Genomic DNA, 16,001 nt, shown 5'->3' on the forward strand with positions numbered 1-16,001 from the left:
ACGGACGGAGAGGAGGAGAGAGCGACAGACAGACGGACGTAGAGGAGGAGAGAACGACAGACAGACGGACGTAGAGGAGGAGAGATCGACAGACAGACGCACGTAGAGAAGGAGAGAGCAACAGACAGAAGGCCAGATGGACAGACGGAGGGAAGGAGATAGCGACGGAGAGAGGGACGGAGAGCAGGAGAGAGCGACAGACAGATGAACGGAGAGCAGGAGAGAGCGACAGACAGATGGACGGAGAGCAGGAGAGAGCGACAGACAGATGGACGGAGAGCAGGAGAGAGCAACAGACGGAGAGAACGAGAGAGCGACAGACGGAGAGAACGAGAGAGCGACAGACGGAGAGAACGAGAGAGCGACAGACGGAGAGAACGAGAGAGCGACAGACGGAGAGAACGAGAGAGCGACAGACGGAGAGAACGAGAGAGCGACAGACGGAGAGAACGAGAGAGCGACAGACGGAGAGAGCGACAGACGGAGAGAGCGACAGACGGAGAGAGCGACAGACGGAGAGAGCGACAGACGGAGAGAGCGACAGACGGAGAGAGCGACAGACGGAGAGAGCGACAGACGGAGAGAGCGACAGACGGAGAGAGCGACAGACGGAGAGAGCGACAGACGGAGAGAGCGACAGACGGAGAGAGCGACAGACGGAGAGAGCGACAGACGGAGAGAGCGACAGACGGAGAGAGCGACAGACGGAGAGAGCGACAGACGGAGAGAGCGACAGACGGAGAGAGCGACAGACGGAGAGAACGACAGACGGAGAGAACGACAGACGGAGAGAACGAGAGAGCGACAGACGGCGAGAACGAAAGAGCGACAGACGGCGAGAACGAAAGAGCGACAGACGGCGAGAAGGACGGAGCAACAGACAGACAGATGGACAGAGAGAGGGACAGAGAGCAGGAGAGAGTGACAGAGAGGGACGGAGAACATGAGGGGGAGACGAGCGGCCGGAGGGCCGGAGACAGTGACAGACAGACGGACAGAGAGGAGGAGAGAGCGACAGACAGACGGACAGAGAGGAGGAGAGAGCGACAGACAGACGGACAGAAAGGAGGGGGAGACGAGCGGACGGAGAGAGCGAAAGACAGACGGACGGAGGGACGGAGAGAGCGACAGACAGACGGACGGAGGGACGGAGAGAGCGACAGACAGACGGGCGGAGTGACAGAGAGAGCGACAGACAGACGGGCGGAGTGACGGAGAGAGCGACAGACAGACGGGCGGAGAGGAGGAGAGGGCGACAGGCAGACGGGCGGAGAGGAGGAGAGAGCGACAGACGGACGGGCGGAGGGACGGAGAGAGCGACAGACGGACGGGCGGAGGGACGGAGAGAGCGACAGACGGACGGGCGGAGGGACGGAGAGAGCGACAGACGGACGGGCGGAGGGACGGAGAGAGCGACAGACGGACGGGCGGAGGGACGGAGAGAGCGACAGACGGACGGGCGGAGGGACGGAGAGAGCGACAGACGGACTGGCGGAAAGACGTAGAGAGCGACAGACGGACGGGCGGAGGGACGTAGAGAGCGACAGACGAATGGACGTAGAGGAGGAGAGAGCGACGGAGAGACGGGCCAAGAGCAGGAGGTGGAGACGAGCGGACGGAGGGAAGGAGAGAGCGACAGAGAGACGGGCCGAGAGCAGGAGGGGGAGACGAGCGGACGGAGGGACGGAGTTAGCGACAGACAGACGGACGGAGAGGAGGAGAGACCGACAGACAGACGGACGGAGAAAAGGAGAGGGCAACAGACAGAAGGCCAGACGGACAGACGGAGGCAAGGAGATAGCGATGGAGAGAGGGACGGAGAGCAGGAGAGACCGACAGTCTGACGGACGGAGAGGAGGAGAGAGCAACAGCCGGAGAGAAGGAGAGAGTGACAGAGAGACAGGCCGAGAGCAGGAGGGGGAGACGAGCGGACGGAGGGACGGAGAGAGTAACAGACAGACGGACGGAGGGACGGAGAGAGCGACAGACAGACGGACGGAGGGACGGAGAGAGTGACAGACAGATGGACGGAGGGACGGAGAGAGCGACAGACAGACGGACGGAGAGAGCGACAGACGGAAGGAGGGACGGAGTGAGCGACAGACAGACGGACGGAGAGGAGGAGAGAGCGACAGACGGACGGAGAGGAGGAGGGAGCGACAGACAGACGGACGGAGAGAGTGACACAGACGGACGGAGGGACGGAGAGAGTGACACAGACGGACGGAGGGACGGAGAGAGTGACAGACAGACGGACGGAGGGACGGAGAGAGTGACAGACAGACGGACGGAGGGACGGAGAGAGTGACAGACAGACGGACGGAGGGACGGAGAGAGCGACAGACAGACAGACGGAGGGACGGAGAGAGCGACAGACAGACAGACGGAGGGACGGAGAGAGCGACAGACGGAAGGAGGGACGGAGTGAGCGACAGACAGACGGACGGAGAGGAGGAGAGAGCGACAGACGGACGGAGAGGAGGAGAGAGCGACAGACGGACGGAGAGGAGGAGAGAGCGACAGACAGACAGACGGAGGGACTGAGAGAGCGACAGACAGACGGACAGAGGGAAGGAGATAGCGACGGAGAGAGGGACGGAGAGCAGAAGAGAGCGACAGACAGAAGGACGGAGAGGAGGAGAGAGCAACAGACGGAGAGAACGAGAGAGCGACAGACGGCGAGAAGGAGAGAGCAACAGACAGACGGATGGACAGAGAGAGGGACGGAGAGCAGGAGAGAGCGACAGATGGACGGGCGGAGGGACGGCGAGAGTGACAGACGGACGGGCGGAGGGACGGCGAGAGTGACAGACGGACGGGCGGAGGGACGGAGAGAGCGACAGACGGACGGGCGGAGGGACGGAGAGAGCGACAGACGGACGGGCGGAGGGACGGAGAGAGCGACAGACGGACGGGCGGAGGGACGGAGAGAGCGACAGACGGACGGGCGGAGGGACGGAGAGAGCGAAAGACGGACGGGCGGAGGGACGGAGAGGGCGAAAGACGGACGGGCGGAGGGACGGAGAGAGCGACAGCAGGATGGGCGGAGGGACGGAGAGAGCCACAGACGGACGGACGGAGAGAAGGAGAGAGCGACAGACAGACGGAGAGAAGGAGAGAGCGACAGACAGACGGAGAGGAGAGAGCGACAGACAGACAGAGAGACGGAAGGAGAGAGCGACAGAGAGACGGAAAGAGAGAGCGACAGACAGACGGGCGGAGGGACGGAGAGAGCGACAGACGGACGGAAGGAGAGAGCGACAGACAGACGGAAGGAGAGAGCGACAGACAGACAGAAGGAGAGAGCGACAGACAGACGGAAGGAGAGAGCGACAGACAGACGGAAGGAGAGAGCGACAGACAGGCAAAAGGAGAGAGCGACAGACAGACAGAAGGAGAGAGCGACGGAGAGAGCGACAGACGGAGGGAGCGACAGACGGACGGACAGAGGGGCGGAGAGAGCGACGGACGGAGAGAGCGACAGACGGACGGAGGGAGGGAGGGATGGAGGGAGGGCGGGACGGAGAGAGCGACGGAGGGAGGGACGGACGGGAGGGGAGAGCGACGGACGGACGGGCGGAGGGGAGGACGGGAGGAGAGAGCGACGGGCGGACGGGAGGGGAGAGCGACGGGCGGATGGGGAGAGCGACGGGCGGAGGGGTGGTTGGGAGGGGAGAGCGACGGGCGTGAGGGGAGAGCAACGGGTGGATGGGTGGCTGGGAGGGGAGAGCGACGGGCGGAGGGGCGGACGGGAGGGGAGAGCGACGGGCGGAGGGGCGGACGGGAGGGGAGAGCGACGGGCGGAGGGGCGGACGGGAGGGGAGAGCGACGGGCGGAGGGGCGGACGGGAGGGGAGAGCGACGGGCGGAGGGGCGGACGGGAGGGGAGAGCGACGGGCGGAGGGGCGGACGGGAGGGGAGAACGACGGGCGGAGGGGCGGACGGGAGGGGAGAGCGACGGGCGGAGGGGCGGACGGGAGGGGAGAGCGACGGGACGGACGGGAGGGGAGAGCCACGGGGCGGACGGGAGGGGAGAGCGACGGGCGGACGGGAGGGGAGGAGGAGAGAGCGACGGAGAGACGAGCCGAGAGCAGGAGGGGGAGACGAGCGGACGGAGGGACGGAGAAAGGGACAGAGAGACGGGCTGAGAGCAGGAGGGGGAGACGAGCGGACGGAGGGACGGAGAGAGCGACAGACAGACGGACGGAGGGACGGAGAGAGCGACAGACAGACGGACGGAGGGATGGAGAGAGCGACAGACAGACGGAAGGAGAGGAGGAGAGACCGACAGACAGACGGACAGAGAGGAGGAGAGAGCAACAGCTGGAGAGAAGGAGAGAGATGGGCCGAGAGCAGGAGGGGGAGACGAGTGGACGGAGGGACGGAGAGAGTGACAGACGGACGGAGAGAGTGACAGACAGATGGACGGAGGGACGGAGAGAGCAACAGCCAGACAGATGGACGGAGAGGAGGAGAGAGCAACAGCCGGAGAGAACGAGAGAGCGACAGACAGACAGACGGAGAGGAGCAGAGAGCGACAGATGGAGAGAACAAGAGAGCGACAGACGGAGAGAACGAGAGAGCGACAGACGGAGAGAACGAGAGAGCGACAGACGGAGAGAACGAGAGAGCGACAGACGGAGAGAACGAGAGAGCGACAGACGGAGAGAACGAGAGAGCGACAGACGGAGAGAACGAGAGAGCGACAGACGGAGAGAACGAGAGAGCGACAGACGGAGAGAACGAGAGAGCGACAGACGGAGAGAACGAGAGAGCGACAGACGGAGAGAACGAGAGGGCAACAGACAGACGGAGAGAACAAGAGGGCAACAGACAGATGGAGAGAGGGACGGACAGCAGGACAGAGCGACAGAGACGGACAGAAAGAAGGAGGGGGAGACAAGCAACAGACGGAGAGAACGAGAGAGCGACAGACAGACGGAGAGAACGAGAGGGCGACAGACAGACGGACGGAAGGAGAGAGCGACAGACGGACGGAAGGAGAGAGCGACAGACGGACGGAAGGAGAGAGCGACAGACGGACGGAAGGAGAGAGCGACAGACAGACGGAAGGAGAGAGCGACAGACAGACGGAAGGAGAGAGCGACAGACAGACGGAAGGAGAGAGCGACAGACAGACGGAAGGAGAGAGCGACAGACAGACGGAAGGAGAGAGCGACAGACAGACGGAAGGAGAGAGCGACAGACAGACAGAAGGAGAGAGCGACAGAGAGAGCGACAGACGGACGGAGGGGCGGAGAGAGCGACGGACAGAGAGAGCGACGGACGGACGGAGGGAGCGACGGATGGACGGAGGGAGGGAGGGATGGAGGGAGGGCGGGACGGAGAGAGCGACGGAGGGAGGGACGGACGGGAGGGGAGAGCGACGGACGGACGGGCGGAGGGGCAGATGGGAGGGGAGAGCGACGGGTGGAGGGGCGGTTGGGAGGGGAGAGCGACGGGCGGAGGGGCGGACGGGAGGGGAGAGCGACGGGCGGAGGGGCGGACGGGAGGGGAGAGCGACGGGCGGAGGGGCGGACGGGGGGGAGAGCGACGGGACGGACGGGAGGGGAGGAGGAGAGAGCGACGGAGAGACGAGCCAAGAGCAGGAGGGGGAGACGAGCGGACGGAGGGACGGAGAAAGGGACAGAGAGACGGGCTGAGAGCAGGAGGGGGAGACGAGCGGACGGAGGGACGGAGAGAGCGACACACAGATGGACGGAGGGACGGAGAGAGCGACAGACAGACGGACGGAGGGACGGAGAGAGTGACAGACAGACGGAAGGAGAGGAGGAGAGACCGACAGACAGACGGACGGAGAGGAGGAGAGAGCAACAGCTGGAGAGAAGGAGAGAGACGGGCCGAGAGCAGGAGGGGGAGACGAGTGGACGGAGGGACGGAGAGAGTGACAGACGGACGGAGAGAGTGACAGACAGATGGACGGAGGGACGGAGAGAGCAACAGCCAGACAGATGGACGGAGAGGAGGAGAGATCAACAGCTGGAGAGAAGGAAAGAGACGGGCCGAGAGCAGGAGGGGGAGACGAGTGGACGGAGGGACGGAGAGAGTGACAGATGGACGGAGAGAGTGACAGACAGATGGACGTAGGGACGGAGAGAGCCACAGCCAGACAGATGGACGGAGAGGAGGAGAGAGCAACAGCCGGAGAGAACGAGAGAGCGACAGACAGACAGACGGAGAGGAGGAGAGAGCGACAGACAGACAGACGGAGAGGAGGAGAGAGCGACAGATGGAGAGGAGGAGAGAGCGACAGACGGAGAGGAGGAGAGAGCGACAGACGGAGAGGAGGAGAGAGCGACAGACGGAGAGGAGGAGAGAGCGACAGACGGAGAGGAGGAGAGAGCGACAGACGGAGAGAACGAGAGAGCGACAGACGGAGAGAACGAGAGAGCGACAGACGGAGAGAACGAGAGGGCGACAGACGGAGAGAACGAGAGGGCGACAGACGGCGAGAACGAGAGGGCGACAGACGGCGAGAACGAGAGGGCGACAGACGGAGAGAACGAGAGGGCGACAGACGGAGAGAACGAGAGGGCGACAGACGGAGAGAACGAGAGGGCGACAGACGGAGAGAACGAGAGGGCGACAGACGGAGAGAACGAGAGGGCGACAGACGGAGAGAACGAGAGGGCGACAGACGGAGAGAACGAGAAGGCGACAGACGGAGAGAACGAGAAGGCGACAGACGGAGAGAACGAGAGGGCAACAGACGGAGAGAACGAGAGGGCAACAGACAGACGGAGAGAGGGACGGACAGCAGGACAGAGCGACAGAGATGGACAGAAAGAAGGAGGGGGAGACAAGCGGACGGAGAGTGCGACAGACAGACGGGCGGAGGGACGGAGGGAGCGACAGACAGACGGGCGGAGGGACGGAGGGAGCGACTGACAGACGGACGGAGGGACGGAGAGAGCGACAGACAGACGGGCAGAGGGACGGAGAGAGCGACAGACAGACGGGCGGAGGGGTGGAGAGAGCGACCGACGGGCGGAGAGAGCGACAGACGGGCGGAGAGAGCGACAGACGGGCGGAGAGAGCGACAGACGGGCGGAGAGAGCGACAGACAGACGGACGGAGAGAGCGACAGACAGACGGACGGAGAGAGCGACAGACAGACGGACGGAGAGAGCGACAGACAGACGGACGGAGAGAGCGACGGACGGACGGACGGAGAGAGCGACAGACAGACGGACGGAGAGAGCGACAGACAGACGGACGGAGAGAGCGACAGACAGACGGGTGGAGGGGCGGAGATGCGACAGACAGACGGGTGGAGGGGCGGAGAGAGCAACAGACAGACAGGTGGAGGGGCGGCGAGAGCAACAGACAGACGGGCGGAGGGGCAGAGAGAGCGACAGACAGACGGGCGGAGAGAGGGATAGAGCGACAGACAGACAGACGGAGAGAAGGAGAGAGCGACAGACAGACAGACGGAAAGAAGGACGGAGGGACAGAGAGAGCGACAGACGGATGGACAGAAGGACGGTGGGAACGACAGACGGACGGACTGAGGGACGGAGAGAGCGACAGACGGACGGACGGAGGGACGGAGAGAGCGACAGACGGACGGACGGAGGGATGGAGAGAGCGACAGACGGACGGATGGAGGGACGGAGAGAGCGACAGACGGACGGATGGAGGGACGGAGAGAGCGACAGAGAGACGGGCCAAGAGCAGGAGGGGGTGACGAGCGGACGGAGGGACGGAGAGAGTGACAGACAGACGGACGGAGGGACAGAGAGAGCGACAGACAGACGGATGGAGAGGAAGAGAGAGCGACAGACGGAGAGAAGGAGAGGGCAACAGACAGACGGAGAGAGGGACGGACAGCAGGAGAGAGCGACAGAGACCGACAGAAAGAAGGAGGGGGAGACGAGCGGACGGAGGGACGGAGAGAGTGACAGACAGACGGACGGAGGGACGGAGAGAGTGACAGACATACAGTCGGAGGGACGGAGAGAGTAACAGACAGACGGACGGAGGGACGGAGAGAGCGACAGACAGACGGACTGAGGGACGGAGAGAGCGACAGACGGACGGACGGACGGAGAGAGCGACAGATGGACGGACGGAGGGACGGAGAGAGTGACAGACAGACGGACGGAGGGACGGAGAGAGCGACAGAGAGACGAGCCGAGAGCAGGAGGGGGAGACGAGTGGACGGATGGACGCAGAGAGTGACAGACAGATGGACGGAGGGACGGAGAGAGTGACAGACAGACGGACAGAGGGACGGACAGAGAGAGTGACAGACAGATGGATGGAGGGACGGAGAGAGCGACAGACAGACGGACGGCGAGGAGGAGAGAGCAACAGCCGGAGAAAAGGAGAGAGCGACAGACAGGCGGACGGAGAGGAGGAGAGAGCGACAGATGGACGGACGGAGGGACGGAGAGAGTGACAGACAGACGGACGGAGGGACGGAGAGAGCGACAGAGAGACGAGCCGAGAGCAGGAGGGGGAGACGAGTGGACGGATGGACGCAGAGAGTGACAGACAGATGGACGGAGGGACGGAGAGAGTGACAGACAGACGGACAGAGGGACGGACAGAGAGAGTGACAGACAGATGGATGGAGGGACGGAGAGAGCGACAGACAGACGGACGGCGAGGAGGAGAGAGCAACAGCCGGAGAAAAGGAGAGAGCGACAGACAGGCGGACGGAGAGGAGGAGAGAGCGACAGACGGAGAGAAGGAGAGAGCGACAGACGGAGAGAAGGAGAGGGCAACAGACAGACGGAGAGAGGGACGGACAGCAGGAGAGAGCGACAGAGACCGACAGAAAGAAGGAGGGGGGGGACGAGCGGACGGAGGGACGGAGAGAGTGACAGACAGACGGACGGAGGGACGGAGAGAGTGACAGACAGATGGACGGAGGGACGGAGAGAGTGACAGACAGACGGAGGGACGAAGAGAGCGACAGACAGACGGACGGAGAGGAGGAGAGACCGACAGACAGACGGACGGAGAGGAGGAGAGACCGACAGACAGACGGACGGAGAGGAGGAGAGAGCAACAGCCGGAGAGAAGGAGAGAGCGACAGAGAGACGGGCCGAGAGCAGGAGGGGGAGACGAGCGGACGGAGGGACGGAGAGAGTGACAGACAGACGGACGGAGGGATGGAGAGAGCGACAGACAGACAGACGGAGGGACGGAGAGAGCGACAGACAGACGGAGGGACGGAGAGAGCAACAGACAGACGGACGGAGAGGAGGAGAGAGCGACACTCGGACGGACGGAGAGGAGGAGAGAGCGACAGACAGACGGACGGAGAGACGGAGAGAGCGACAGACAGACGGACGGAGGGACGGAGGGAGCGACAGACAGGCGGAGGGACGGAGAGATCGACAGACAGATGGGTGGAGAGGAGGAGAGAGCGACAGACAGACGGGCGGAGGGACAGAGAGAGCGACAGACGGACGGGCGGAGGGACGGAGAGAGCGACAGACAGACGGACAGGAGAGAGCGACAGACAGACGGGCGGAGGGACGGAGAGAGCGACAGACAGACGGACGGCGAGGAGGAGAGAGCAACAGCCGGAGAGAAGGAGAGAGCGACAGACAGGCGGACGGAGAGGAGGAGAGAGCGACAGACGGACGGAGAGGAGAGAGCGACGGAGAGCAGGAGAGAGCGACAGACAGACGGGCGGAGGGACGGAGAGAGTGACAGACAGACGGGCGGAGGGATGGAGAGAGCGACAGACAGACGGGCGGAGGAACGGAGAGAGCGACAGACGGACGGGCGGAGGGACGGAGAGAGCAACAGACAGACGGGCGGAGGGACGGAGAGAGCGACAGACGGACGGGCGGAGGGACGGAGAGAGCAACAGACAGACGGGCGGAGGGACGGAGAGAGCGACAGACGGACGGGCGGGGGGACGGAGAGAGCGGCAGACGGACGGGCGGAGGGACGGAGAGAGCGGCAGACGGACGGGCGGAGGGACGGAGAGAGCGGCAGACAGACGGGCGGAGGGACGGAGAGAGCGGCAGACAGACGGACGGAGGGACGGAGAGAGCGGCAGACAGACGGGCGGAGGGACGGAGAGAGCGGCAGACAGACGGGCGGAGGGACGGAGAGAGCGGCAGACAGACGGGCGGAGGGACGGAGAGAGCGGCAGACAGACGGGCGGAGGGACGGAGAGAGCGGCAGACAGACGGGCGGAGGGACGGAGAGAGCGGCAGACAGACGGGCGGAGGGACGGAGAGAGCGGCAGACAGACGGGCAGAGGAGGAGAGAGCGACAGACAGACAGACGGAGAGAAGAGAGCGACAGACAGACGGAGAGAAGAGAGCGACAGACAGACGGAGAGAAGAGAGCGACAGACAGACGGAGAGGAGAGAGTGACAGACAGATGGACGGACGGAGAGAGCGACGGAGAGAGCAGGTGAGAGCGACAGAGACGGACTGTGGGACGGAGAGAGCGACAGACAGATGGACAGAGAGAAGGAAAGAGCAACAGACAGACGGACGGAGGGAAGGAGAGAGCAACAGATGGAGAGAAGGAGGGAGCGACGGACGGACGGAGAGAAGGAGGGAGCGACGGACGGACGGAGAGAAGGAGGGAGCAACGGACGGACGGACGGGGAGAAGGAGGGAGCGACGGACGGACGGACAGGGAGAAGGAGGGAGCGACGGACCGACAGGGAGGAGGGAGCGACGGATGGACGGGGAGAAGGAGGGAGTGACGGACGGACGGACGTGGAGAAGGAGGGAGCGACGGACGGACGGGGAGAAGGAGGGAGCGACGGACGGACGGACGGGGAGATGGAGGGAGCGACGGACAGACGGGGAGAAGGAGGGGGCGACGGACGGACGGGGGAGCGAGGGAGTGACGGACGGACGGACCAGGGGAGCGTGGGAGCGATGGAGGGACGGACGGGGAGGAGCGATGGAGGGACGGACGGGGAGGAGCGAGGGAGGGACGGACGGGTAGGAGCGAGGGTGGGACAGACGGGGAGGAGCGAGGGAGGGACGGACGGGGAGGAGCGAGCGAGGGAGGGACGGACGGGGAGGAGCGAGGGAGGGAGGGACGGACGGGGAGGAGCGAGCGAGGGAGGGACGGACGGGGAGGAGCGAGCGAGGGAGGGACGGACGGGGAGGAGCGAGCGAGGGAGGGACGGACGGGGAGGAGCGAGCGAGGGAGGGACGGACGGGGAGGAGCGAGCGAGGGAGGGACGGACGGGGAGGAGCGAGCGAGGGAGGGACGGACGGGGAGGAGCGAGCGAGGGAGGGACGGACGGGGAGGAGCGAGCGAGGGAGGGACGGACGGGGAGGAGCGAGCGAGGGAGGGACGGACGGGGAGGAGCGAGCGAGGGAGGGACGGACGGGGAGGAGCGAGCGAGGGAGGGACGGACGGGGAGGAGCGAGCGAGGGAGGGACGGACGGGGAGGAGCGAGCGAGGGAGGGACGGACGGGGAGGAGCGAGCGAGGGAGGGACGGACGGGGAGGAGCGAGCGAGGGAGGGACGGACGGGGAGGAGCGAGCGAGGGAGGGACGGACGGGGAGGAGCGAGCGAGGGAGGGACGGACGGACGGGGAGGAGCGAGCGAGGGAGGGATGGATGGACGGCGTGGGGAGGGGGCCACGGCGTGAGAGAGGGACGGGGGGAGGGTGACAAGGAATGGGCGAGAGAGGGAGAGGGAGAGAGGGACGGAGAGATGGAGGGGGAAGATGGGGATGGAGGCAGAGAGGGAGATGGAGAGGGAGAGACGGAGGGAGGGACAGAAAGGGAGATGGTAAGGGCAAGACAGAGGGAGAGAGAGGGCGAGATGTAGACAGCGAGGGTGAGAGGGGGAAGGGGAGAGACAGGGAGACGAGGAAGAGGGAGGGAGAGCAGGATGGAGAGAGGGAGAGAGGGAGACGCTGAAGGAGAGATGGAGAGGGGAAGATGGCAAGACAGAGAGGGAGAAGGAGACAAGCAGAGGGTGGGATGGAGAGCCGGACCAGGGGCGAGGGAGAGAGGGCTGCTGGAGAGAAGGGTGTGGGGGCTGGTGTGCCAGGGAGAGGGAGGGGGGGTGTCCAGAGAGAGGGGTTGGGGGGAGCAGAGAGGGGGAAAGGGAGTGACGGAGTGGATGAGGGGGGAGGGGGGAAACGGAGGGCCGAGACGAGGACGCAGAGGGAGAGAGGGCAAGACAAAGGGTAGAGTGGGCGAGAGACGGCATAGAGAGAGAGCGAGCAAGTGATGGGGAGGTCAAACGTGCAATAGACTGGGGGGGCGGTGAGCGAGCAAGAGATGGAGTGGGCAAGAGGGAGAAAGAGAGGGGGAGAGGGCGAGACGGAGACAGCGAGGGTGAGAGGGAGAACGCAAGAGACAGGGGAGGGAGACAGACACACACAGTCAGAAAATGAAACACAGAATGACAGAGACTGACGAAGAGAGGGATTAGGAAGCAGCCACAGCAGGAGTGTGGGAGGGGACGATTTTGTGTGTGGAGCAAAGCCAGGCAATGTGGGTGTTACAGGTGAGGGGTCAGTGGGAAGACTGGACTTGTTAGAGGTGAGAGGACAAAGTGGAGGCTCGGGGGAGTGTTAGAGGTCAGCGGTGAAATCTAAGTGTGATGATAGGGAAGGCTGGGGGGATTAGAGCTCTGGTCAGATGGGAGGCTGAGGTAAGAGGTGAGGGATCAGAGGGGAGGCTGGGGAGGTTAGTGGTGAGGGGTTAGAGGGAAGCCTGGGAGGTTAGAGGTGAGGGGTCCGAGGGGAGACTGGGAGGTTAGGAGTGAGGGGTCAGAGGGGAGGCTGGGGGGGGTTAGAGGTGAGGGGTCTGAGGGGAGGCTGGGGGTAATTAGAGATGAGGGGGTCAGAGGGGAGCGCTGGGGAGGTTAGAGGTCATTGTTCAGAGGGGAGGCTGGCATTTTAGAGGTGAAGGGTCAGAGTGGAGCTGGGCAGAAGGACAGCTTGGGTATTGTGCTTAGCGATAATGTGACTATTGTTTGTGTTTAGGGCCGAGAACGATATGAGAAAGCTCTGGAGGAGCTGAACAAATACAACCCCAAATATATGGAGGACATGGAGCAGGTGTTTGATAGCTGCCAGGACTTTGAGAGGAAGCGTCTCAAGTTCTTCAAGGACATACTGTTGGACTTTCACAAACACCTTGACCTGCCTAACTACGACAGGTGAGAGAGGCTGGGTCAGGTGTGGGGGAGGGGTGGGTTTGGCAGGGGCTGACAGGGGAAGGGAAGGTTCCTCTTGAGCCTGCAGGCAGGTTTTAGGATGGAGCTTGTAGCTGTGCAATCTGATGGCCCAACAGTATGCTGCTAAACACTTACACCAACAAAGCCGTAACTACTAGAATGGGTCTGCGCAGGTGGTGAGGGAACCAACAAGAGGGAAAAATATACTTGACCTCATCCTCACCAACCTGCCTGTTGCAGATACTGTCCATGACAGTATCGGTAGGAGTGATCACTGCACAGTCGTTGTGGAGATGAAGTCCCGCCTTCACATTGAGGATACCCTCCATCGTGTTGTGTGGCACTACCACCATGCTAAATGGGATAGATTTCAAACAGATCTAGAAACTCAAGACTGGGCATCCATGAGATGCTGTGGGCCATCAGCAACAGCAGAATTGTAGTCGAACACAATCTGTAACCTCATGGCCTGGCATATCCCCCACTGTACCATTACCAACAACTCAGGGAATCAACCCTGCTTCAATAAAGACTGCAGGAGAGCATGCCAGGAGCAGTACCAGGCATACCTAAAAATGAGGTGTCAACCTGGTGAAGCTATAACACAAGACTACTTGCATGCCAAACAGCATAAGCAGCAAGCGATAGATAGGGCTAAGCCATCCCACAACCAATTGGTCAGATCTAAGCTCTGCAGTCCTGCCACATCCAGTCCTGAATGGTGGTGGATAATTAAACAACTCACTGGAGGAGGCTGCTCCACAAATATCCCCATCCTTAATACTGGAGCAGCCTAGCACATCAGTGTAAAAGATAAGGCTAAAACATTGGCAACAGTGAATTTTAAAAAGGGTCATGTGGACAATGAGCGGGACCAGAGTAGGAGCTCCATTGGTCCCTCTGCGTGAGAACATACAAAAAGGTAGTATAGCTGCTCAATGTCCAGTCAGCCTGTTGGAAGGTGTGCTGGTGTCTGTCGGTCCTGTTGGAAGGTATGTTGGTGTCTGTCGGGCCTGTTGGAAGGTGTGCTAGTGTCAGGCTGTCAGCCGAAAGCCAGGACGTATCTGACCTGTGATGCTTTCCAGCTATGAATGTCCTGCCAGTCTGGATGATTGGCTCAGTCACTCCCTTCATTTGGAGCTTGATCCATCCACAGCACCATTCTGGTAACTCAATAACACATATGGTAATAGTTTAAACGCCTGATGGTCAGCCTATTATAATGGCAAGCTACTTTCTCTCTGAACAGTCAGCAAAGCCCTGCCCAGAGTTGGTGAGTATAACTCTGCTCGCTCTATGCATTCTGTAATGGGGCCTAGTCCGAGGCTCCTCTCATTGGGCTGGAGGAAGAGACACTTTAACAAATGCTGAGCTGCGGTTTTGTTACAGTTTCCAAACTATCTATCGCGATTTGTACCAGACCGTTGCCTCTGCCAATGACCAAGAAGATTTACGATGGTGGCAGAACACACATGGACCCGGCATGAGCATGAACTGGCCACAGTTCGAGGTGAGTGGCTCCTACCTGACTTTCACCCCTCCTTTGAAGCAGAGAAAAATGCAGGGTTGTGGGGAGAGAGTGAGGCGGTGGGATTGTACAGGCTGTGGGGAGAGTGAGGCAGTGGGATTACTGTGGGATTGTACAGGCTGCGGGGAGAGAGTGAGGCAGTGGGATTACTGTGGGATTGTACAGACTGTAGGGAGAGAGTGAGGTAGTGGGATTGTACAGACTGGGGAGAGAGTGAGGCAGTGGGATTACTGTAGGATTGTATAGGCTGTGGGGAGAGAGTGAGGCAGTGGGGTTTAGAATTACATTGACACAGGCCTATGGGGAGTGAATGGGATAGTGAGATTAGTCTGGGGATTGATACAGTGCTATGGGGAGGGAGCAAGGCAGTGGGAATAATTTAGGGGTTAATACAGGTTTATGGGGAGAGAAAAAGGTACAGTGGGATTTGGTTGGGATTGATACATGGATATGAGGAGCGAGCAGGACAATGGGATTAGTTTCAGGATTGGTACAGAGCTATGGGGAGAGTGCGGGTCAGTGGGATTAGTTTGGGAATGATCCAGGGATGTGGGGAGAACGCTGGTCAGTGGGATTAGTTTGGGAATGATACAGAGCTATGGGGAGAGTGCAGTCAGTGGGATTAGTTTGGGAATGATACAGAGCTATGGGGAGAGCGCATGTCAGTGGGATTAGTTTCAGGATTGATACAGGGATGTGAGGAGAGAATGGGTCAGTGGGATTAGTTTTGGGATTGATACAGGGGTTATTAGGAGGGAGGGAGCAGTGAGATTAGTTTGGGAACATTTTATTTTCTTGCTGTACATACATTCTATTTATGTGTTCCTTGTACAAATGCACCTATGTCACTCTGAACATCAATATTTACAAGTTTCACACATTAAAAAAAATAGTTTATTGTTATGACGGAAGTGAGTAAAGCTTAAGGTGAAGGAATCCTTAGGAGGAAGTGACCATAATATGATAGAATTTATCCTGCAATTTGAGAGGAAAAAGCTGGAATCAGATGTAACGGTATTGCAGTTGAATAAAGGCAACTACAGAGGCATGAGGGAGGAGCTGGCCTGGCAGGAAAGACAGTGGAACAGCAATGGCAGGAGTTTCTGGGAGTAATTTGGGAGATACAGCAAAAATTCATCCCGAGGAAGAAGAAACATACTAAAGGGAGGACAAGGCAACCAAGGCTGACAAGGGAAGTCAGGGACAGCATAAAAGCTAAAGAGAAAGCATACAATGCGGCGAAGAGCAGTGGGAAACCAGGGGATTGGGAAGCGTACAAAGAACAACAGAGGACAACTAAAAAAGAAATAAGGAGGGA

General features: G+C 61.2%; 1 protein-coding gene across 9 annotated transcripts in view; it reads left to right on the plus strand.

Annotated features, from left to right (window-relative positions):
* Window positions 1-16,001, plus strand: part of pacsin3 (protein kinase C and casein kinase substrate in neurons 3) — a 164,348-nt gene that overhangs the window by 135,903 nt on the left and 12,444 nt on the right. For all 9 annotated transcript variants that reach the window (XM_041197661.1, XM_041197663.1, XM_041197662.1 and 6 more), the window contains 2 exons: window positions 12,962-13,137; window positions 14,545-14,665. In XM_041197661.1, the coding sequence (XP_041053595.1) occupies window positions 12,962-13,137; window positions 14,545-14,665 (297 nt within the window). The remainder of the gene's footprint in view (window positions 1-12,961; window positions 13,138-14,544; window positions 14,666-16,001) is intronic.

Source organism: Carcharodon carcharias, chromosome 10 (assembly GCF_017639515.1).
Source record: "Carcharodon carcharias isolate sCarCar2 chromosome 10, sCarCar2.pri, whole genome shotgun sequence".
Lineage (NCBI taxonomy): Eukaryota > Metazoa > Chordata > Chondrichthyes > Lamniformes > Lamnidae > Carcharodon > Carcharodon carcharias.